Source organism: Petaurus breviceps, unplaced genomic scaffold, assembly GCF_028583685.1.
Source record: "Petaurus breviceps papuanus isolate PSGF00001 unplaced genomic scaffold, PetGlider_PUasm1.0 91041, whole genome shotgun sequence".
Lineage (NCBI taxonomy): Eukaryota > Metazoa > Chordata > Mammalia > Diprotodontia > Petauridae > Petaurus > Petaurus breviceps.
This window is the reverse complement of record NW_027187400.1, coordinates 42,866,873-42,891,337: the sequence shown is the minus strand read 5'-3', so window position 1 is coordinate 42,891,337 and position 24,465 is coordinate 42,866,873. Positions and strand designations below refer to the sequence as shown.

General features: G+C 44.6%; 1 protein-coding gene, 1 long non-coding RNA gene and 2 pseudogenes across 2 annotated transcripts; 3 read left to right on the top strand and 1 right to left on the bottom strand.

The window, feature by feature from the left end:
* Positions 1–1,222: 1,222 nt before the first annotated feature.
* On the top strand, positions 1,223–2,855 carry LOC138153902 (uncharacterized). The gene is made up of 2 exons (XR_011166497.1): positions 1,223–1,610; positions 1,817–2,855. It is a non-coding gene; the product is annotated as an uncharacterized lncRNA (long non-coding RNA).
* A 61-nt stretch (positions 2,856–2,916) lies between these two features.
* On the bottom strand, positions 2,917–5,080 carry LOC138153901 (serine hydroxymethyltransferase, cytosolic pseudogene; annotated as a pseudogene).
* Positions 5,081–5,436: 356 nt separating this feature from the next.
* LOC138154629 (cytochrome P450 2A3-like) lies at positions 5,437–19,535 on the top strand. The gene is made up of 9 exons (XM_069079616.1): positions 5,437–5,691; positions 7,445–7,607; positions 8,678–8,827; positions 10,617–10,777; positions 11,235–11,411; positions 12,972–13,113; positions 13,383–13,570; positions 15,848–15,989; positions 18,275–19,535. The coding sequence occupies exons 1-9, from the start codon at positions 5,512–5,514 to the stop codon at positions 18,457–18,459; spliced, it is 1,488 nt and encodes a 495-aa protein (XP_068935717.1). The 5' UTR covers positions 5,437–5,511; the 3' UTR covers positions 18,460–19,535.
* Positions 19,536–20,929: 1,394 nt separating this feature from the next.
* Positions 20,930–24,465, top strand: part of LOC138154606 (cytochrome P450 2A13-like) — an 11,750-nt pseudogene continuing 8,214 nt past the window's right edge.

Sequence of the window (24,465 nt, the reverse complement as noted above, 5' to 3'; positions counted from 1 at the left end):
TCTCATCACATTCTGTGATTAATTTTATTGTGCTTATTTAAAATGGTCATTACTATTTTGCACTTAGCCATTTGAAAAATAGTTTCTCTGGGAAGGCACCAGTTCCAGGTACCTTGATTGTAGGGAGCAGACCAATATCTAACACTAGAATAGAAGGCTGTCATTATCAAGTGCCATGACTTAACAAGTGATTGCTCATCTGTGATCTGTCCCCCTAGAAACAAGGGTCACACTTGCCACCCACCTCTCTAAAGCATTGGGAGTTAAAGACAGGATTTATAAGATACTTTTAACTCTGACATAATGCTGTAGCAGAAACAAAATTTGTCAGGTTTATAATTTTATACTTAGCTGAAGTTTCACAATACTATCTTCCACAGTTAAAACAGATGTGATTCAGTTGTTATGGCATTCTACTGAACAACACGATACTGAGATTGAGTAACTTTTACAAGCTACAAACATGGGTATTTTTTGAGCTTCTGCAACAAGTTACAAGCTTGCCAACTGGCCAATGCAGAGAAGGGTAAGGAAAATTATTTAAGTAATACTTTTAAATTACAGACACTGAATGGTTATAGGATACACCAGTCTTAAGAAAAAATTACATAATAAAGTGAGACTCAAAATAAATTCATTAATTCGTTAATCATCTCCCAAATAACTAATAATCAACTCTTAAAACTGAGATTTATGGTTTGTACACCATTTTTTGGAGGAGTACAAGTCCAAGTCCTCAGTGATTGCCAAATGATAATTATAATATAGAGATGTTAGAAAAACTCATTAAAAAGACTCCCCCAGGGGCGACTAGGTGGTGCAGTGAATAGAGCACCAGCCCTGGAGTCAGGAAGACCTGAGTTCAAATCCAGTCTCAGACACTTAACACAAAAACTAGTTATATGACCTTGGGCAAGTCACTTAATCCCAATTGCCCTACCTTCTCCCCTCCAAAAAGCAAAAAAAAAAAAAAAGACCCCCCCCCAAATAGCCCCTAACCTTCCACTCCCCTTATCCTCCCTCCGATTTGCACATTCTTCTACTTTTCTTGAAAGGGGGCTTTTGACATTTGCTAAATATTTCTGAAATGAAGAGATTGTTGATAGTGTCCAGTCTCATTTAAAAAAAAAAGGGATCCCAGTCAGAGGAAAAACAGCTGCAAAGATCTCCACTTTGTCTCTGATGGCCTTGATAGTACCCTGATACTTTGCATCCCTGTAATGGAAATGCAAATTTAAAGATCTTCCCTGCCCCTAGGCTAAAGTGCACCTGAAGCCTGGGGTGGGGAGGCTTGTTTTTCAGTAGATACTTCTTGATTGGCCAGTGAGTCAATAAGGTTGTAACATTCTCTGAGCCAGGAGAAGGCTATATAAGCCCTGATGTGTGGCTTTGTTTTGGGGGCTCACTTTGAGAAGTGTTATGTGATTTGATCTGTATTCTGGGAAGCTGTTGTCCAGGCCCCCCCCCCCTTTGAAAAACCCAGATGCTGATTTGGCATGGATGTAATGGTTGGACAGTTTGGAAATCTGTCTACTTGATCTGTTTCTGTCTTGATAATTCTGCCTGTATACTTTGAAGTTCGGGGTGCTGACTTTTTTCCCCTGAACAAGGTAAACGATATATGTCTGACTGATTAAAGTATGCTTGTTAACCCATTTTGAGTTGCTTTCCTTTATCAAAGCAGATCCAAGAACCTGTATGGGCAGCAAACCCTGAGGACGTGCTTGGGGTGCTTGCTGCTACAAAATGGCGTCACGAACAGGATCTGCAGAGTAAAAGGAAAGTATGGGGGCTGGGATAATTTTTTGTTTCCCAGTTGTGGTAGCTGTGATTCTGTGGAGCCGTGGAGCAGGAGAGAAGAATGGCCTGCATGCAGACTTCACTGAGCTGAGAGCGGGAATGGTAAGCTGCCTGCATAGGGACCTGGGCAGAAGCCAGGAGCAGCTGCCGCCTGAGGGAGGAGAAGGAGCCCAGGAGCTCGGAATTCAGCCACCGGAAAAGATAAGAACTGAGCAGCAAAGCAGGGGCACTGAATGTGTTTCCTGGCTGCATCCCACAGTTTGGGACCCAGGGGGAGGATGGACTGGTGACTATGGTGGGTGGGATGAAGTGCCTTGGATCCCCAGGGACCCCACCTTGTTGGTTTTGTTGCCCAGCCCCCTCTCTGTGCTTGGAGGCAGGGGCTGGAGCTGTGTGAGGGGAAGGACACTGCCCCCCCCTCCCCTCCAGAGAACTTTATTTGAACTCTTGTTTTGAACTGAAGTGATAATACTTTGTACTTTGTGTTTGTTTAAGACCCAGTGGCCACTTTGGTAACTTTAGTTCTGTACCTTGAAAATGTGACCTAAGAGATGCTTAGTGCTAATTCAAAAGTAAATTGTCTATGCTATGGGCATGAAAGAACTTGGGGCCGAATGTAATGGAAATGCAAATTTAAAGATCTTTCCTGCCCCTAGGCTAAAGTGCACCTGAAGCCTGGGGTGGGGAGGCTTGTTTTTCAGTAGATACTTCTTGATTGGCCAGTGAGTCAATAAGGTTGTTACATTCTCTGAGCCAGGAGAAGACTATATAAGCCCTGATGTGTGGCTTTGTTTTGGGGGCTCACTTTGAGAAGTGTTCTGTGATTTGATCTGTATTCTGGGAAGCTGTTGTCCAGGGCCCCCCCGGCTTTGAAAAACCCAGATGCTGATTTGGTATGGATGTAATAGTTGGACAGTTTTGGAAATCTGTCTACTTGATCTGTTTCTGTCTTGATAATTCTGCCTGTATACTTTGAAGTTCAGGGTGCTGACTTTTTTCCCCTGAACAAGGTAAACGATATATGTCTGACTGATTAAAGTAAGCTTGTTAACCCATTTTGAGTTGCTTTCCTTTATCAAAGCACATCCAAGAACCTGTATGGGCAGCAAACCCTGAGGCCATGCTTGGGGTGCTTGCTGCTACAATCCCCCAGAAGTTTCTTTTTGAATTCTTTAAGGTGACCTGGGGGCCAAGGTCTTTCTGAATCTGTGGGGTCAACTCTATTCTTTCATGAATAAGGGCTACTTTGTGGAAATCTTTTTCCTTTTTTGGTTTAAATATTTATTTATTTATTTTTAGTTTTCAATATTCATTTCCACAAGATTTTGAGTTTCAGATTCTCCCCATTTCTCCCCTACTTCCTACCCCAAGAAGGCAAGCATACTGATTACTCCTTCCCCCAGTGTGCCTTACCTTCTTGTAGGGCAAGATGGATTTCTATACCCCATTGCCTGTATATCTTATTTCCTGGTTGTATGTAACAACAATTTTTTTAACATTTGTTTTTAAAACTTTGATTTCCAGATTCTCTCCTTTCTTTCCTCCTTGCCCACCCCCACCAGAAAGACAAGCGATCTAATAGAGGTTATACATGTGTAGTTATGCAGAACAGGAAATCTTTCTAGTAGTCCTCGGGAGGTCACAACTGGGGCTCCTGGTCTAGTCCACTAGGTCTTAATGCATCTTTGTCTGTTGGGCAAGTGTTCTTGCTACAAGCAATAGAACAAGCTTATAGCACCTTCTCAGCTCCTCCTCCATCCATTCTCTTGTTGCAAAGGTCCACAAGGATCAAATGGTTTACAGACCCACCTGTTACTATGTGGTAACCCAGGTTCATCATGGCTACTGAAAGGGCCTTGCAGTTGGCATCCACCTGTGACTGATAAGCCTTAAGGCTGGCTTCAGAGCTCCAGCAGCTCCTGCAATGGCATGGTTGGGAAGCATTCCTTGTAGCTCTAGGAAAACAGAATGAGTGTTTCCAGACTGAATATCATCTCTTTGCCTGCCTTAGAGTCCACACTGTATACTTCTTTCCTGTAGAAGATCGTGCTAGCCTGGCAACCTTGAAGGGTTTTGTGTGTGGTGGTAGTCACCATGTGGCAGTGTTCAAAGGGGGAAGGGACTACCCCAGCTGCTACCAATCAGCCAATATGGGCCATGTCAGTCATAAGACATGCCCTATTATCATCTGAAATCTTTCACATGCAGACACAGCAGCTGGCTCCTGCAATGACCAGCTTTGGGTGGAAGAAGTGGGCATTTTCTTCTAGTTTGCCATAGTCAATATAGTTGACATTTTGGTTTACCCCATAGGGCATGGACTCAAAAAAGGTGGAGGTGGCAGAGACTTTCTTCTTACCTGTCATGAACCCATGAGTGAGGTGCCCACCAGACAGTTCTAGACCCATAATCCTCCCATGTGGTTCCACCAGGGCTGTGACCACTGCAAAATGCCCAGAAGATCCTGAGTATGGTTGAACATCGACCACCCAGTTTTGTGGGTCTAAGCCACAGAACTGCAGAGCCCTCTTCTGACACAGAATCTCCAATTCATGCACAAATTGGGTGCCACTGTAATACTTCTGTTCTCGGAATCCTTCTGATTATGTATTCAAAAGATCTGATCAGCTTGCAAAATGCTCTGAAGCAATCAGTTCCAACCCAACCTTCTGGTGATTATTTTCCTTCTTAATGATTGCATATCCCTCTGTATCATCGTCTTTCAGTGGCTGTATCAACATACTTTTTGGTTCTTGCCAGAGGTTAAGATTATGGTTCTCTCCATTGATTGTTGATGTCATATTTCTGGTCTAAGGATTCCTGGGTGGGCACCAACCAGAAAGTAGCAGCAGAACACCTTCAGTCCAATGCAAGAGAAGTTGATTAGAGAGTGATGTGTCTCATGTTTGGATCAGTCCTTGGTTTGTCATGAATATTATGTTGAAAGGAATACTTGGTAACAACAAGTGCAGGATCCCATGCTACACAGACAAGGCACAGACAATATCCACACTGAAGTTCTTAGAACTCATCTGATACAGCTCTCTCCTCACACAAAGAAGAAATGGATGGCCCAGAGAGGGAGGGACTTGGTAAGGTCACATCCAGTTAAAAGTCTATTCGGACTCATCTTCAAGTCCTGAGATGCCTTACCCTCCAAGCCCTATTACTAAGCCCTTCCTCAACTTCCACCATTGTGCTCTGAGACCTACAACTTCATTTCTGGGCTTTAAATCTTGCCCATTTCTACTTTCACCTCCTCAAACTCTAAGCCTCTGTTGCATTCAATCCCTATCCCTCTGTGACTTTCAAATTTGGCCAGTCCTGGGTCTCAGGGGAGGAATGGGTTAGGACTGAGAATATTGCTTAAGAGATTTGGGATAGGGGTGGCCAGGTGGCTCAGCGAGTAAGAGCACTGGCTCCAGTGTCGGGATGACCTGGATCAAACTCGGGATGACCTGGATCAAACCTGGGCTCAGATACTCAGCACCACACCCCAGAAATAACTGGCCGTGTAACCTTGAGCAAGTTACTCAACCCCGATTGCTTAAAAAAAAAGAGAGAGAGAGAGTTGGGATAGGGGCCAACTGATAACCTCCCCCTTCATGCCCAAGCATAAAAGTCAGGAACAGTCTTATCTCAACCCCAGTACTGGCTCAACATCTACCCAAACCTCAATGAACATTGCAGTGAGGCCTCTGCACCTCCACCATGCTGTCCTCCGGGCTGCTGCTGGGGCCCCTATTCTTCTACCTCTCAGCCCTGGTGGTGTTCTCTGTGTGGAAACAGAGGAAGGTCCGCAGCAGCCTTCCCCCTGGGCCCATCCCCCTGCCTTTCATTGGCAACTACCTTCAGCTCAACACCGAGAAGATGTATGACTCTCTCATGAAGGTGAGGTGGGGGCCTGGGGACAAGAGGGAGAACAAGGAGAGACTGAGACAGAGAGACAGAGAGAGGAACAAGGAGCAAAGAGACAGAGAGACTGGGTGGGGAGGAGGCAGGTGCTCAGACACACAGATGGGGAGAGCCATGAAGTCACAGAGACTGAAATAGTGACCAAGGGTGGCAGAGAAGGGGTGATGCAGAGATGAGGAGACAGAAAGGGAGAGAGCAACAGAGGAAGAGACTGAAATGGGTACTAGGAGATACCGAGATAGACTCAGAGACATAGAGAGGGACAGAGAAATACAAGCACCAAAGAGCCAGGCACAGAGAGATCTCTCTCATGTGCATAAGCAGGTTCATGGCTGGAGGGAGGCTCTGGGAGTGTCAGAGAGAAGGAGACATGGAGAAAGGTGGAGATGGAAACTAAAAAGTCTCTGCTCCTCACTACTGACTTAAAGAGAGTCCTTTCCTCTCTCTTGTCCTCAGTTTCCCTCTCTGCAACATATCCAGATTGGGTTGGATGGTCTCTAAGGGCTAAGTTTTGTGATCTTTGGGGAAAGAGGCTCCAATAAAATCACAGAACCTCTTTGTGGGAAGGGATGGGCAGAGCTGGGACAGAGAGAGATTCAGAGGAATGATAGGGAAGAGGCCAGGAGAGCTGGAGAGCCAGCCTGAGGGCCTGAGAGAGAGGACCTGAGGGAGAGGGTGGGAGGTGGAGACATGAGAGCCCAGAGAGGTCTCTTTGCAAATATGGGCACTCTGTGCACTCTCTGCCCTGGACATGGGATTCATTAGTCTTTTGTGGCTGCAGAATTGTTTAAGAAAGCCCAATGTAGGTGAGGGGCTCGGAATGGACATGCCCCACCACCCATCCAAAAGGAGCATCAAGAAGACATTTTAAAATGCCCCTTCTGGCCTCCCTAGGTCCTTTCAAGTCTCAGCTAAGATCCGGTCTTGAACAAGAGGCCCCCTTGCTGGCAGAGCCATCATTTCCCATAGATACTGTGGAGAGCTTGTTTCTTCCTAGTTCTTTGCATATTGTCTCCCCCATTAGACTGTGCACTACCTGAGGGCAGGGACTGTCTTTGCTTCCTTTCTATCCCCAGGGTTTAGCACAGCACCTAGTGCACAGTGGATGTCTCATAAATATATGTTCATTGCCTTGTCGCAGAAAACAAAAGAGCCATGGACAAAGGAGGAAAACCCAGCAATTTCATTACGTGTTGTTAAACTGAAGATCATGGGTTCATGGATTTAGAATTGGAAAGAACATGACAGGCTATTGAGGCCAGACCCTTCATTTTACAGATGAGGAAACTGAGGCAGAGATGAAGTGACATGCCAAGGGTCACACAGCTAATAAGTGTCTGAGGAGTGATTAAACCCAGGTCTCCCTGATGGCCAGGCCAGTGTCCCATACACCATGCAACATCTCACACACACACACAAAAAGAGATGAATATACATATATGTGTAATGTATTTATTTAAATTTATTTTAAAAATATATTTATATGTTATTTCTTTCTTTATTTAAAAAAATAAAAGGAGTACAAGAGGGGTTTACAAAACTCCTCTTTGTCCTCTGTGTCTGACATGTCTGTGTTTGTTACTGATGGCTAAGTCATAACTAGAAATTTTTTTAAAAGCTGGTGAGAGATGGTGGGTGAGAGATTATCTTTCAGGGGGAGAACTAAGAGGGAGGAAATCAAGGCTCAGAGGCAGCACTCTGGTTATTCTGACTTCTCCACATCCTCCAGATTGGGGAAAAATATGGTCCCGTGTTTACAGTGCACCTGGGACAGAGGGCTGTCGTAGTCCTGACTGGGTACGAGGCCGTGAAGGAGGCGCTGGTCGACCAAGCAGAGGAGTTCTCTGGCCGGGGGGAGCAGGCCACCTTCGACTGGCTCTTTAAGGGATTTGGTGAGTGTCTGGGAAGGGACACACACACACACGTTCCCTAGCCAATGTGGCCTCTTCTAGGCTGCTGGCCAGGGTTCTTCCATGAACTACCATCTTCTGTTCCTTCCCCTCCCTCATCCCATCATTACCTCTCTCAACTGCCTGTTTGTCTCTTTCTTTATCTGTTTCTCCATTTTTGTTTCCCCATTTCTCTTCCCATCTCCCCATCTCTCTCCCTTTCTTGTTATCTCTTGTGTCTCTTCATCTTTCTTTTCTTTCACTATCTCTACTTTTCCTTTGCCTATTATTGTCTTTCAATTTTTCTGTATCTTCATCTTTCTGCTTCTCCCTTCTCCTCTAGCTCTCTTTGTCTTTGTATTTTTCTGTCTTTTGTTTCCTTCCTGTTTCTCTTTGTATCACCATCTCCCTCTGTCTCTCCATTTCTCTTTATTTTGCTGTATTCTTATCTCCCAAGTATTTCCATCTATCTCTTGGTTTCTTTTTCCAACTCCCTATCTTTACCTGTTACTCTGACTCTCCCTCCAACTCTCTCCATGTCTCCCATCTTTCTGTGTTTCCCTCTGTCCTTGTTTCAACATTTCTCCCTCCCTCTGTTTGTCTTCCATATCTCCATCTGTCTTTCTCTGATTGCCTTCCTTTTCTCACCCCCTTTCTTTCCCTCCTCCCCTTTTTTGTCTTTCCATTTCTCCCTATCTGTTCAGTTTCCCCCTATATCTCTTTATCACTTTCTACCCCTCCTTTCCCCTGTTTCTCTCTCATTGTCTCCCTATATCCACCTCTCTGTCTTTCCTTATTTTACCACGTTCCCTTTCTCTCCATCTCTGCTTGCCATCCAGTGACTCCTTGTCTCTCTATTTTTCTGTCCCTTCCTGTCTCCCTAGCCCTTTCTTTCTATTTCTCTGTTTTTCCCTGTCTTCCAACCTCCTCTTCTCTCTCCATCTTTGTTTGTTTCTCCCTTTGTCCCTACCTCTTCTTGTTTCTTTCTCCCTCCTTGGCTCTCCTCAGATGTGCACTTCATGTTTCTTTCCAGGCCTGCCTGAGCCCATTTTCTTCTTCTTGCCGCTACCCAGGTGTGATCTTTAGTAATGGGGAAAGGTCCCGGCAGCTCCGACGATTCTCCATCACCACCCTCAGAGACTTTGGCTTGGGCAGGAGGAGCATTGAGGAGCGCATCCAAGAAGAAGCTGGCTTCCTCATTGAGGCCTGTCAAGAGACAAAAGGTGAGTCGGGGCCTAAGGAGATTTCAGGACCTTGGACAAAGTCAACCTCAACTATATTGTCTCCCACAAAAAATTGACTACTCTTCTCTGTGTCCTGTGACTTATTTCTCCCTTACATTTAACACTAGCTAGTGTCTAAGGGTGTTTGGTGTGTTCCAGGAGGAATAGCACTTTCGGTGTGAGAGCCCTATTCAGGGGCTGCTCATCCGCCTTTAGCATCCACCTGCCACCCAGTTCTCACTTGTGGCTCCAAGAAGCTATAGCATGCAAAGCAGCCACAACCTTGGAAAAATTCTCTTGGTAAAGACAATAAATGAGGTTGAGGATATGGACCTCAAACCCATCGGTGAGTTTGGGGATGTCTATCCCAAGCATATGAAGACTTCCTTCCATTGGAATGGGAGGCTGTGAACGAATTGCTCCAATGGCCATGAAGGCGACTGAAACAGGTACCATGTAGCCTACCATAAAGCATGGTAAGGCATCGAAGTCACCAAAGTCATCCATTGAATTCTGGGCCACTGCCAGTCATCCTTATTCTTGTCTTGACACTGGATTTCAATGATGCTACTAGAGAGAGTGAGACTGAAAACTTTGTGCAACTCTGCACCAGTTCATTTGCAAGTCAAGACATCATCCCATGATGTCAATGCTCCTCTTTGTAAATGAAGTACAGGTGACAGCAGCTGATTTCTAAGTCTTGGTGTAGAAGAAAGTCTTGAATTTGGAGTCAGAGGACATGAGCTTGATTTGAACTCCTCCACTTACTTGTTTTGTGATTTTGAACAGGTGACCTCACTTCTCTGGAGCTTTGTTTCCTTTTCTGTAAAATGAGAAGGATGGAATAGATGATGACCTCTAGCTTCCCTTCCACATCTAAATCAACTACACTATGATTTTTGATGTCTGGGTTCAGAGACTGGCCCTCTCCCTGATCCAGGAGACCTAGATTAGAATTTTAACTTTGCTCTTCAATCACTGTGTGACCTTGGGCGAGTCTTCCTCATGTTGAACTTCAGTTTCTTCTTTATAAAATGAGAGGTTGGAGTTCATGAGCCCTTCTGGTTCTGATGCTCTATGTTCTAACTAACTGAATAGGTGACCTTGGTCAGAGTTTTCCTATCTGTAGAAAGAAGGGCTTTCACTAGGTAGATGCAAAGGTCCTTTCCAGTTGGCATGCTAGGTAAGGGGAGGCAACCTAGAGTCACAGAAAGGGAACAGTACTTAGAATCATGAGACCTAAGCATTGTCTCTACCAATTGTTACCTGAGCAAGTCACCTCCTCTCTCTGGGACTCAGTTTCCCTCCCTGTAAAATGAGCATAATATTTCTTGTGTCCTAAGCTACCTCCAGGGCATCATGGAATAATGGATAGAGTACAGACCTTGGAGTTAAGAAGATTGGGGTTCAAATCCTGCCAATGATTGCTCCTGGCTTTGTGGCCTTGATGGCCTCTAAGGTCCCTTAATTATTTTGGCAGTGGGGATATTGGTTTTCCTTTGAAGGAGGCTATGAGAGTCAGAGACTGAGTCACTATCTCTTTCTCTCCCTGTGTCTGCCTCAATTCACTTTCTGTGCATCTTAATTCTCTTTCCTACTCTGCTGTCATCTCCCCTTTTATACTATCTCTATCCAAAACTGTCTCCATGCATCTCTTGGGGTCTCTGCTCCTTTATTTCTTCTGCTTCCTCCTTCTCCCTCTCCATCTCTCTGCCACCATCCTCTTTCTTCATCACTCTACCACTGTGCTTCCTTATCTCTGTGTCCATGTTGACCTGACGGGCTGCAGGAGCCCCCATTGACCCCACCTTCATCCTGAGCTGTACAGTCTCCAATGTCATCTGCTCCATTGTCTTTGGTGATCGCTATGAATACAAGGACAAGCAGTTCCTGTCCCTGCTGCGTATGATGCTGGGGAGCTTTCAGTTTGTATGCACAGCCACAGGACAGGTGAGCCCCAAGACCTTCTCTCCTACCCACTTGGGTCTCTACTCACCTTCATCCCTCAATCCTCAGCTTTCATTTCTGTCCTTTACCTCCTACAGCCCTATTCCTCAATCTGACCCCAATGTTCTCAATTTGACCTCATGCCCATCCTGACCCCATTCCTCAGCCTGACCTCCTTTCTCCATTCTTATCTCTATCTTCCACCATTTCCTGCTCATACCTTATCTGATTCCCTGTCTTGATGCCCAACTCCCAGTTAGATGCTCTTCTTTCATCCTGACTGACCCATTCCCAATCTTATTTTGTGACTCCTCATGGTCACCTATTCTCCATTAGGAGCTCCATTCCTGATCCTAAGCTCTCACCTTTCATGTTGATAACCCACTCCATCCTCCTTACATCCCTTGGGTACCCACTCCAGTGTACTGTATCCCATGAGTTGTCTTGTGCCCTCCCCCAGCTATATGAGATGTTCTCTGGAGTGATGAAGCACCTTCCAGGGCCTCAGCAGCAAGCATTCAAGGAACTGAAAGGACTGGAGGCTTTCATCACTGAGAAGGTCCAGCAGAACCAGGCCACCCTGGACCCTAACTCCCCCCGGAACTTCATTGACTCCTTCCTGATCAAGATGCAGGAGGTAATGACCCAGTGGGCAGGTGAAAATGGAGGGGATGGGCTGAGATCTGATGAGGGTTTTCTTGATCTCTGGGGGAAAACCCCAGATATTGGGAAGTAGACTTCACAGACATTGGGCAACAAGTCTCAGAGGTAAGCAGGCAGCACTAGCAGACTTAGGTGGCAAGTCTCAGCCTTCCAGAGGCAAGGCTCAAAGGTACCCAGTGGCACATGTCAGGAGGCAGGTTCACAAACAACCCTGGGTCAGGCAGTAACCCAGAGCACAGAATCAGATAAGCTGAGCACTTCTGAAGGTCACTGCCAACTTGGGGGTAGCATGGCAAAGAGAGCTAAAGGCAGAATGACAAATGGAGAAAGTAAGACACAGAGAAGGGGGACACAGAAAACCACAGAAACAGAGAGACAGATAGATGTGGAAACAGAGACAGAAAACTGGAAAGAGAGACACAGAAAGACAAGGTCAACACAAAGACACAAATAGACATTCCCCATTCTCCCCACTCCCTGACCCTTCAGATATTCACAAGTGGGGTATTCAAAGTCCTCCACTGCATCCTGGGCCATCTCCAATCATCCTGATCAATATCATGCTACTGGATCCACATGACTCTGGAGGAGAAAGTGAAGCTTGTGACTTTGCACAGGCCTCCCTCAACTCAAATCAAAATCAATTGCAATTCATATCATCCACTCCCTGATGTCATGGTCCTCTTTAAGAATGAAGGACAAACCACACATAGGGACTGGCATGATCCAAAACTCAATAATCTAGCCCCTGTAGCCTTCCCTGACTCTTCACAAGACCTTGGGAAGTCCTTTCCTCCCCCTGGGTCTCTGTCCTTTCATCTATAAAATGTAGGATGGAGGATTTTAGACTTGCTGTCTTGGTCCTCAAGGGTCGAACCAGGAGCAATGGGAGAAATGGCAAAGCGAGGAATTTAGGTTTGATGTTAGGGAGAAACAACTTCCTAACAGTGAGAACTGTCCAAAAGTTCAATGGACTACCCAGAAAACTGGTGGGTTCCCTCTCTTTGGAGGTCTTCAAGAAGAGGCTGGACCACCACTTTTCAGGAAGCTTAATGTGAGGGCTTCTATGACTGTTGAGGTTTCTCCCAGTTCTGTCATCCTGGGATTCTGGAAGGTAGCATACTGTATTGGATAGGATTGCAGACTCAGGAGTCATGCATTCCTGTGTTCAAATCCTACCTCAGACACCTAGTAGATATGTTCCTCTGAATAGGTCCCAACTTCTCTGTGCCTTAACTTCCTGATGAGAGTGGTTGGATTTGATAATCTCTAAAAACCTTTTCTACACTAAATCTGTGTTTTTCTAAATTCTAAGGATAACAGATAAATATTTGGGTCCCTTAGAACTGTGATGTTCCAGCATACTCAGGTGCTATTGAGGGATCATTCTCTACCCCTCAACATTACTGTGGCTCAAGGAAATTGAGCTGGCATAAGGGCAAAGGAAGCCTTGAGGCAGAAGAGTCTAAAGGTGCAGCAAGTGTATGTATGTGGGGATGGGGAGCCCTGAACCCTGTCCACTCCCTCCCAACAGGAAAAGGAAAACCCCAACACAGAATTCTTCATTAGAAACTTAATCATGACCACTCTGAATCTATTTGTTGCGGGCACTGAGACTGTTAGCACAACCCTTCGCTATGGCTTCCTTCTGCTAATGAAATACCCAGGAGTAGAAGGTGAGTCCCCCTATTCTGCTCCTCTTAGAAGTCCTTCGGCATCCTAGCAGCTGCCCAAAACTTCTGTCTCTTCATCTCATCTTCCACACATGTCCTTCACACACCTGCAGGTACACACATACATTCTTGGAACATAGATTATCCCCCTCACTCCTTGGCCCTCTATTCCCTATCTCAGGATATATCCAACCTCCACATTACATCTGTTCCCTTGGGTCTCCCTAGAGTCTCTTTGACACCTTTGTTTTCTGTCCCTCTCCCAACTACAGCCAAAATCCATGAGGAAATTGATCGGGTGATTGGGCGGAACCGATCACCCAAGTTTCAGGACAAAGCCAAGATGCCATACACAGAGGCTGTCATCCATGAGATCCAGAGGTTTGCCAACACAATTGCCATGGGTGTTTCCCGGAGGGTCACCAGGGATACCAAATTCCGGGGTTACCTTCTTTCCAAGGTAGGACACTCTCAGTCTCGGCTCCACACTCCTATCTTCCTACCCCAGGAATTTCTCCATCTCTTTCATCCTCTAAATGAGCATCTATCATCCTCACCCTTCAGTGTTTACCCATTCTCTTTTCTGTAAATGCCCCTTATTTTGTCCTAGAACCTCCTTCATCTTCCTCTTGCCTAAAACATCCCTCCATTTGTCTTCTTCCTGCACCCAGTCATTCCCTATGTTGCTCTTCCAAACCCTTTGCTCTGATGGACCCTCAATTCAGTTCTCTTGTTCCCATTCCTTCTTTCTCTCTCTACATCACCCATCTCTTTCTCCCCTTTCTCTTCACTTCTCTACTTCACTCTGTCTCTTTCTCTGTTTCCCGCTCCTTATTCCTTCCCCTCTCCCTCCCTTTCCTCCTCTCTCTGTCTTTCTCTTGGTCTCTCTTCTTTCTCCCTTTGCCACTCTCTAAGTAAGTCATTTAGCCTATTCAATCTCAAGCATATCAATTTCCTCATCAGTAAAATTATGATGATAATAATTCATATTGTTGTGAGGTTCAGAGAAGACAATGTATGAAAAATATTTTGCTAGCCTTAAAGCCTATAGAAATTATAGCTATTTTTCTTATGTAGCAATCCTCTGGGCTACTTCAGCAACTTGAATTTAAAGTTATGTCTCTATGGGGCAGCTACTACCCTGGGGTTCAATATACTCTGTGAATCCACACCCCTAAAGGTAGAGTTCTAAAGCCCCCATCGATGCACTTATCTTTATAAGTCAGCCAGTAGACAGAGTTAGCTCAAAGGAAAATTTTTTTTAGGGAAGTGATACCCTAAGAACAACAACAATGAAATGTTCCCCCCCCATAAACCTGGGGCACACTCTCCTACAACTACACCCAACTGTCAGTGGTAAAAGTGACTGTGCACTTAGTGTATACTTGGAGAGATGCACATACTTAGGGAACATATGTGGCCAAAGCATTTCACACCTTGGGCTACAGGGTCCCAATATCCTTTTTCTTCTTGTGATGTCCTCAACCTGCACCTCCTGAGCACAGATTACACTGAGCAGGCCTTTTAATGGGGTCTTTGAACTTGCTTATCTCTGAAGCTTGACTAAGCTCCCACCTCTGAAGACTCATTTTCATTCTCTCTGCTTTCAGTCTCCTAGTCAATCATTAGTCCTGATGCAAACTGATATGACTGTAGGGAGGAGAAAGCAATTCCCTTTCACTCTCCTCCTCCCACTTTACCCTCTGGCAGGGGTGAAAGTGGACAAGCAAATATTCTCCCTCAACAGCTGGCGTCTTCTCTCAGTGACTAGACTGCCAGAAGTCACATTCCTTGACTTTGCTTCCTGTTTCCAACATGGCCAAGAACAGATAAGCTCCATTTTTACAGGCCACCAAGGGCATAGCTGCTCTTCTGTCAAAGGCCAACTGCCTCTCAAATAAAACCAGAGAGTATTTTACACCAAAAGGGGAAACAAAATGAAAAATCCTTCTACACCAAAAGGGGAAACAAAATGAAAAATCCTTCTTTGAACTTTTTAAGGACACGAACACCTTGCTGTCTTTGGGATTTGTCCCTTCTGTGATGTCATCAACTGAACCGGGGAAGGAGGAAACCCATTGATTAGGGATGTTCTGAACTACTCCCCCCACTATACTTTATTATGATTATGATCAATATAATATATTATAATTATACAATGCAATAAACAATACATCAATAATATATGCATTATTAATGATACAATATAACAATAATTCACTTATTAATTCTTTGTCAACCAATCACTAATGTTTATTATGGGCTTATTAGACACTAGGATTTCAAATACATAGATAAAACAGCACCTACCCTCAAGGATATTACATTCTATTAGGGAAAATAACATGTGCCTATATAATTGGATACAAAATATAAGGATAAGAACTGAACCTATTATTTCTTTGATATAGGAAACCACCTCCACTGATGTAGGTTGGCACCCTCTCTGCCAATTATAGTCTTAAGGCTTACTGACTCTCCCAGGGTCACATAGTCAGTATATGTTAGAGACAATTTCAACCCAGGTTTTCTTTCCTGCCTCTGTGACTAGCTCTTAATTCACTATGTAACCTTGTTTTCTCAGAAGTATTCTATCTCTGTCTCTCTTTCTTTGTCTCTCTCCCTCTCTTCGTCCTGTCTCTTTCTTTTTCCCTCCCTGTGTCTCCCTTCCTCCTGCCCTCATCTCTCCATTTTATCCATGATTCCCTTTGTTGTCTTCTTTCACCCCCAACTCTAGGGCACAGAAGTTTATCCCATTCTGGGATCAGTGCTGAGGGATCCCAACTTCTTTGCCTGCCCAGAAGCCTTCAACCCCCAACACTTCCTGGATGAAAAGGGTCAGTTCAAGAAGAATGATGCCTTTGTCCCCTTCTCCATTGGTAAGCAGGAAATCCTTTTCTCTTACTCTTCATGACCCCCAGCTTATCCCTAGTCCCAATCACTGTGGCCTGAGCCTGGTGAACTTTTCCTTTTCTCCAATCTACTTTCAATTCATCCTGCTATTATCCAGGTCAATTTCACTTGACCAAGCCCTTTAAGAGTAAGTGGGTGAGTGGGTGGGATGGTTTCAGAGAAGTTCCAGAAAGTATACCCTGCCCCTAAATCTCCCCAGACCCTCCTTCTTTAAGGAAGAAGTACATACACTAGAGAGAGCTCTGACCCTGGAGTCAGAGGCACTTGGTCAGTCCCACCTCTAAAGTTTCCTACCTGGGTAACCTTGGGCAAATCACTTCAACTCCCTAGGCCTCAGTTTCGTCATCTATGAAATTCAGGCCTGGAACACAAGGGTGTCTGAGGTCCCTTCCAACTCAACATCTATCATCTTGGGAAATATGAGCCTGTAATTTTGTCAACTCCCTTCCCTTTTCTGGGCCTCAGTTTCCTCAACTGTAAAATGAGGAGGTTGGACTAGATGATGTCCTTCTCAATTTTAACATTCAATTCAGTAAGTCCTTCTGAGGCAGGGGTGGGATGAAGTAAAGATAAGGAAAAACAGTCCCTGCCCTCAAGGAGGTTACATTCTATTGGAGGGGCATCAAATTAAAGTAGATAAGTAAGGACCAGATAATTTTTGGACCGAGAGCACTGGCAACTATGAGAATCAGGAAAGGCTTCCTGTAGGAGGTGGCACCAAAGGTTACTTTGAAGGAAGTTAAGGAGCCTAAGAAGCAGAGATTAGGAGGGAGGGTTTTCCAGTCAAGAAACTTCTTCAAAGGCAGGTATGCTGGAGATGGAATGATCAATTTAGGTAACAGCAAATAGTATGGTGTAGCAGCAAGCACCACAGTGTCCCCAGGGTGGCTGCCAACACAGGTTCTTAGATTTGCTTTGCTAAAGGAAAGCAACTAAAAATTGGCCAACAAGTTTACTTTAATCAGCCAAATATATATCGTTTACCTAGTTCATGGGAAAAAGGTCAGCACCCCAAACTTCGGAGTATACAGACAGAATTATCAAGACAGAGAAACAGATCAAGTAGACAGGCTTCCAAACTGTCCAACCATTTCATCCATACCAAATCAACATCTGGGTTTTTCAAAGCTGGGGGGCTCTCAACAGCGGCTTCCCAGAGTCTCATCTGATCAAATCATAGAACACTTCTCAAAGTGAGCTCCAAAACAAAGCCTCAAATCAGGGTTTATATAGCCTTCTCCTGGCTCAGAGAATGTAACAACCTTCTGGACCCACTGGCCAATCAAAAAGTATCTACTGAAAAACAAGCCTCCCACCCCAGGGAAGATCTTAAAAATTTACATTCCCATTACATATAGTTAGAATGTAGAAAGGCAGATGCGGAATTCTGTGAGATTGGGAGGGATGGGATCAAAGGAACAGGGAAGAAGAGGTCTGCTTCTTTGACAGACAATGGAGAAAAGACAGGGTCAGTAGGGGAAGGTGCAGGAGGCTTTTGAGGCATACCATATGTGAGAAGAGGACTCTCACGTGGGATGATTTCCGTTTTCTCCTCAGAGGAAGAAAGGGCTTCCGCTGAGAAGAATATACAGGAGGGTTGAGGAAAAATAGCCACTTTTGTTGTAAAGGTCCTTCTACCTCTGATATCTCATCATCTAGACAGACCCATACCTAGGATGGGGCAATGACCTAGGGCATCAAAATTTTGTAGGTATTGATAACACTTGTGATCCCTTATCAGTCTAAAAACAACAAAGTATAGTAGCTAATTAACAAGAAGAATTAAATAAAAAAAGGAAGTTTCCAAAATCCACCCTTTCTACACATGAGTACCTCCTGGGCACAAGATCCAAACATGTTCTGTGCTACTTTTTATTTTCTAAATTCCCTCCCAGATCTGAGATTTTATGTCCTAAGGGATCACAGATTTAAAAGCAGGAAGGGATCTTTTGGACCACCAAGTTCAACACCTTTATTTTGTAGGTGAGGAAACAAAAGCTTGGAGAGGTTAAATGACTTGCCCATTTATGAAGACAAATATGTTAAATGTCTAAGCAGCATTTGAACTCTGGTCTTCTTGACTTCAAGCCCAGCAAGCTATCATTTCCTTTTGCCATCTAACTTCCTCCCAGCCTGGACATTCTCTGTTGTAAGGATCCTCTTAGGACTGACAGTCCCTGTTCTAAGGTTCCTCCCAACTCTGCTCTAAAGACCTTCCCTACCCTGACCAGCTCTGCCTTTGGCTCCTCAGGCAAACGCTACTGTTTTGGTGAAGGCTTGGCCAGAATGGAGCTGTTCCTCTTCCTCACCACCATCCTGCAGAACTTTCACTTCCAATCTCCAGTCCCGAAAGAGGCCATTGATATCTCCCCTCAGATGGTGGGCTTTGCCACCATCCCTCGCAGCTACACCATCTCATTCCTGCCCCGAGGATGAGGCTGAGCCCAGACAACCACAGCAGAAGCAGGAGAAGCCTGTGGGACTCCTGGGCGGGGTGGCAGATCTATTAATAAATTCCAGGTAGTTCTGAGTCATTGATTCCAACCTCTTCAGGTAACACATGAGGTAACTGAAAGCCCCAGAGGGGAAGAGACCAGTCCCCAGATCACAAAGAGAGGCAGTGGTACAGCCTGGCTTTACAATGATGAGACAAAATTGACAGAGTTCAGACTTTGGAGGCAGAGGACCTGTGTTTGTATCTTGCTTCTGATACTTATCAGCTGTGTGACTTTGGGAAAATCTCTTCCCCTCTCTTAATTGGGATCATGTTAAGGTTTGTTAGATGGTCTTTGAGGTCCCTTCTGGGTCTAGATCCCTTGATTCTCATTCTGATTATTTCCCCACTACTTCTTCCAGGACACATAGCAATCAAGGGCAAAGTTGGGACTGAGGTTTAGTTCCAAATTCTCTCCCATCACTCTCCTCGATAAGGTGAGCAGTATTCTATAGGTTATACATGTGCAGTCATGCAAAATATATTTCCATATTAGTCACATTGTGAAAGAAAACACAGAAACCCTTTCCCCTACAAAAAAAACAATAAATTTTTTAAAAAGTACATTTCAATATGCATACAGACTCCATTATGTCTTTCTCTGGAGGTAGATAGCATTTTTCATCATAAGTCTTTTGGAATTGTCTTGGATCTGAAGTGACCACTAGAAATCATACACCAATGCCCCTTAAATCTGCTAGAGGGGACCCCTACTAGGTTCCTTGGAAACCACCTAATAGAACCCAATAGTAAAGAAATGTTTCATCTGTGTTGCTAGAAACATGCCACAGATTCCTACAGATTCAGGTCTGTTTATGTTTGTATCCAAGGCTTTGCTAAGGGATCATGGCTTCGCTTCAATAGGAACAATACTAATGGCACTGCACCCCCTTAGAAACATATTCTGTTGCTAGCAACCACATTTTCTATAAAATTACGTCTAACAGAAAGCTCGCTGCTGTCTTTCCCTCTGAGAGGCAGTCATCACTGGTTAATAAACACTCCTAGCAAATTATAATTGGTTTCGCTGTCTTGCTTTCTTGGTTGTAGATACAACAGGATCATTGTATTACTGAGATTAGCTAAGTCATTCACAGCCCATCATCATACAATATTACTCTTACTGTGTATAATGTTCTCCTGGTTCTACTCATTTAACTTTGCATCAGTTTATGAAAGTCTAGATCTTTCTGAGTATATCCTGCTTGTCATTTCTTATAAAATAATGGTGTACCATCACAGTCATAAACAACAACTTATTCAGCCATCTCCCATTGGATGGGCATTCCTTCAATGTCTAATTCTTTGCCACCATAAAAAGAACTGCTGTAGATACTGTTGTATACATAGGCCCTTTTTCCTTTTTCAGATCTCTTTGGGATATAAACTAGTAGTGGTATTGCTGGGTCAAAGGGTATGGACCATTTTACAGCCCTTTGAGCATAGTTCCAAATTGCTCTCCAGAATGGTTGAATGGCTTCATGACTGCACCAACAGTAGCTCAATTTTCCCAGATCCCCTCCAACATTTTTCTGTCATATTAGCCCATTTAGTAGGTATGTGGTGGTACCTCAGTGTTGTTTTAATTTTCATTTCTCTAATCAATAGTGATTTAGAGCAATTTTTCATATGACTAGAGATAACTTTGATTACTTCTTCTGAAAACTACCTGTTCATATCCTTTGACCATTTAGCAATTGGTGAATGACTTGTATTCTGATAAATTTGACTCACTTCTCCATATATTGGAGAAATGAGGCCTTTATTAGATAAACTTGCTGTAAATTTTTTTCACAGTTTTGATTACTATATATTTCCCTCAATCTTATTTCCCCCTGTTTATCCTAATCTCTTTCCTTTTACTTTGCCTATCCCATACTTGTGCCCAGCCTTTGGTAGAGCATTCTGAGCTTGTATTGGTCTGATCATCAAAGTCAGACTCATTGTACCTCAACCCCAACATAGAGATATCATTTTGGTCTTTCAGAAGAAAGGACAATAATATGGTCAATCAACCATTGAGCAATACAAAAGTGGACTGGTAAATATTTAAGGTGGGGGAGGAGGGCAGAGCGAGGGGCTCATGCACACACACTTTGAAGTTTATCTGCATTATTAGTACTTCCTTAAGTCCAGATTATGAGCAAAACAATAAATCAAGCTATTATTTGTAGCAACCACTAGTTTCTGAGGTATAAACACTCACACCAAAAATCTAATCATGGTTCTTGTAATCCTTTAGAGTTCATTCCAGTGTGCCCCTGCCCACCCTGGCCCTCTCTTACCAAAAGTACACTTAACAAAGATTGTGCTTGTTCCCCAGGCTTCTCCCCAATTCTGAGTTCTGCTAGGGTATAACCTTAGAGAGTAGGTAACTAGGGTTAGCCCTCGAGGGGAAGGAGAAGGAGGGTCATGGGGACCTTGGTCATCCCAGGTAAAAATATTGTCAATCCCAATTAGTTTCCAATCCTTGCCTAACCTGCCCCTACCGGCATCTCCCTAAAAAACATCACAACCCATTTACTTCTGTTGTCTAGCTCTGCTCTCTCGCTCCTCCCCCAAACTGATGCCCAGAGCAGATATGGCAGGTACTCAAACTGGGGGTGCTGTTCATGTTCATCCTCTCAGGTGGAGAATCAGATGACTTGGGTTCAAATCCCAGCTTTGCCATTTGCTAGCTCTCTAAACTTCACCTCTCAGTTTCTTCCTCTGCAAAACCAAGAGGTCAGAAATGTACATATTTGTGAATAATTGTTGTCTATCATCAAAAAATGCATTCATGATTTTAAAAGAAAAGAACACAAATGAGGTTAGAACTTGGAGGATCTCCAAGTTGGAGGATCCCAACTCTCAATCCTAGAATCTAATTATTGCCCCTTCTAACTGCCTAAGTAGATCAAAGTATAAATGAATGGGTCACCCATTGAACTCCGGGTTAGGGATTTTACCTGATGTTTGTATCAGTTCTTGGTTTGTTGTGAATATTGTGTTTAAAGGAATCCTTGGTAACAATAGGTGCAGGATCCCATGCTCCACAGGTACAGGGAATATTCCACTGAGGGGGTCCTCAGGGCTTATCTGGTAGTACAGTTTTCTTCTCACACAAAGGAGAAGTGAATGGTCCAGAGATGGAGGGATTTACTTAAGGAATAGATCTATTCTTAGCCATCCCCCCTTTGGCCCTCTTCAGCCTCATCTTCAAGTCCTGAAATGGCCTGCCCTCCAAGCCCTATTACTAAACCCTTCCCAAACTTCCATTATTGCATTCTGAGACCCACAACTCCATCTCTTGGCTATGGTACCCCCTTAAAACTCCCCCGTTCCTACTTTCAACCCCTGGGATCCTCAAGTCTCTGAGCTCCCACTGCACTCAATCCCTTCAAGAGATAGCTCTCTCATATGCATAAGCAGGTTCCAGGGTGGCTGGAGGAAGACTGGGAGGGTCAGAGAGAATGAGAGATGGGAAAAGACAGAGAGATGGAGGCAGAAAAAAGTCTCTGCTTCTCACTACTGACTTGAAGAAGGTCCTCTCCTTCTCTAGTCCTCAGTTTCCCTCTCTGTAATACTAACAGGTTGGGTTAGATGGTGTCTAAGGGCTAAGTTTTGTGATCTTTTGGGAAAGAGGGTCCAAGAAAAGCACAGAACCTCTTTGTGGGGAGATATGGGCAGAGCTGGGATAGAGAGGGATTTGGAGGAATGATGGGGAAGAGACCAGGAGAGCTGGAGAGCCGGTCTAAGGGCCTGAGAGAGAGGACCTGAGGGAGAGGGTGGGAGGTGGAGACATGAGAGCCCAGAGAGATCTCTTGGCAGATATGGGGACTAGCAGTGTTGCGTCAGGCATGCTCTCTCTGCCCTGGCCCTGGGCTGCATCAGTTTCTCATAACTTTGCAGAATTGTTTAAGATTAAGGGTTTGGAATAGATATGACCCGTTAGACTGTGAGCTCCTTGAGGGAAAGGACTGTCTTTGCCTTGTCTTTCTATCTACAATGCTTAGTACACAGTAGGTTTTTAATAAATACTTGTTGCCTTGACTTGCCACAGAAAAAAATGGGCAAAGGAGGAAAAAACAGCATTTTTGTTACTATCTTGTTAAACAGAGGATCGTGGGCTCATAGATTCAGAGCTGGAAAGAACACCAGAGGCCAGTGAGGCCAAACCCCTCATTTTACCAATGAGGAAACTGAGGCAGAGGTGAAATGACTTACTCAGGGTCACACAGCTAGAGAGGAAGGATTTGAACCCAGGTCCCACCATGCTGTCTCTCAAAAAAAAAAAAAGAAAACTATTTATAGAGAGGTATTTTACATATATGTGTATGTATATTTACCCATACACATATATTTTAAAATAAACAACCCGTTTACAACAAGGATTCACAATCCCAGTCCTCGTTCTCTGTATGCTGACATGTTTGCCATGCCGAGGTCACGAGGAGAAAGTTTTTTGAAAGCTGCTGAGAGATGGTGGGTGAGAGGTTATCTTTTGGGGGAGAACTAAGAGGGAGGAAATTCAGGCTCAGAGGTAGCACTCTGCTCATTCCAACTGCTCCACACTCTCCAGATTGGGGAGAAATATGGGCCCGTGTTTACAGTGCACCTGGGACAGAGGGCTGTCATAGTCCTGACTGGGTATGAGGCCGTGAAGGAGGCGCTGGTTGACGAAGCAGAGGAGTTCTCTGGTCGTGGGGAGCAGGCCACCTTTGACTGGCTCTTTAAGGGATTTGGTGAGTGTCTGGGAAGGGACACACACACCACACACAGCACACACATACCTCACACACATATACACATCACACACACACACCTCACATACATATCTCACCCACACACATACACAAACCACACACACACACCCCTCACACACACACCACACACACACACCTCACACACACATACCTCTCACACACACACACCTCACGTACACACGCACACCTCACACACAGACCTCACACACACACCACACACACACATCACTCACACACCCCTCACATATACACCACATAAACACACCTCAAACACACACACACACACACACACACACACACACACACACACACACACACACCTCTTCCCAGGCCAGTGTGGCCTCCTCTAGGCTGCTGGTCAGGGTTCCTACATCTTCTGTTCCTTCCCCTCCCTCCTGATTCTCACCTACCTGCTCTTCCCTGTTTCTCTTTCTTTTTCTGTTTCTCCATTTCTGTCTCCCTGTTTTTCCGTCTATCTCCATTGCCTTGTCTCTTCATCTCTTTGGCTATTCTTGTATCCTCCTCTCCCTGTGTTTTTCCATCTCTCCCTTGTCTCTCCTCTCCACACTTCTTCTTTCTCCTTCCTTCACCTTTCTCCATTTTCTATGTCTCTCTGTCTCTTTTTCACTATCTCCCCTTTTCACCATCTCCATCTCTCTCTCAACTTCCCCATCTTTCTCTCTGTCTATATCCCTCTCCATATCTCTCTCTATCTCTCCTTGTCTAACTATCTTTTCAGATTTCTCCATTCATCTGCCTTTCTGTTTCCCTCCCTATCTCCCCAGATCTTCCACATATCTCCTGATTTATCTTCCTATCTCCCCATTCTTCCCCATTTCTCTTCCTTTCTTTGTCTCCCCACTTACCTCATCTCTCTAGCTTTCTCTTTTGGTTTGACTATCTCCTCCATCTCTCCCTGCCTGTCCTTTTCTCCATATCTTCCTATTTCTCCATCTCTGTCTCCCTCTGTCTTCCCATTCCCCCTCTCTCCATCTTTCTGTCCCTCCCTTTCTCCCCAACTTTCTCCTTTCTCTCCCTTACCCATTCCTACTATTCCTGTCTCCTCACCTCCATCCATGTCTCCATTTCTCTATCCCTCCCTATGTCCCTCTGTCTCCACACTTCCACTGGTGTTCTTACTTCCCCCTGTCTTTCTGTCTCTTTGTTCTTCCCTGTCTCCATACCTTTCCTCTCTCTCTCTCT

Excerpts from the sequence above, each read along its gene's own strand:
- LOC138154629 (XM_069079616.1), top strand. The coding sequence starts at position 5,512 with ATGCTGTCCTCCGGGCTGCTGCTGGGGCCCCTATTCTTCTACCTCTCA. Across the intron at positions 7,608-8,677 it reads CTGGCTCTTTAAGGGATTTG|GTGTGATCTTTAGTAATGGG; the intron begins GTGAGTGTCTGG and ends GCCGCTACCCAG. Across the intron at positions 13,114-13,382 it reads GAAATACCCAGGAGTAGAAG|CCAAAATCCATGAGGAAATT; the intron begins GTGAGTCCCCCT and ends TCCCAACTACAG.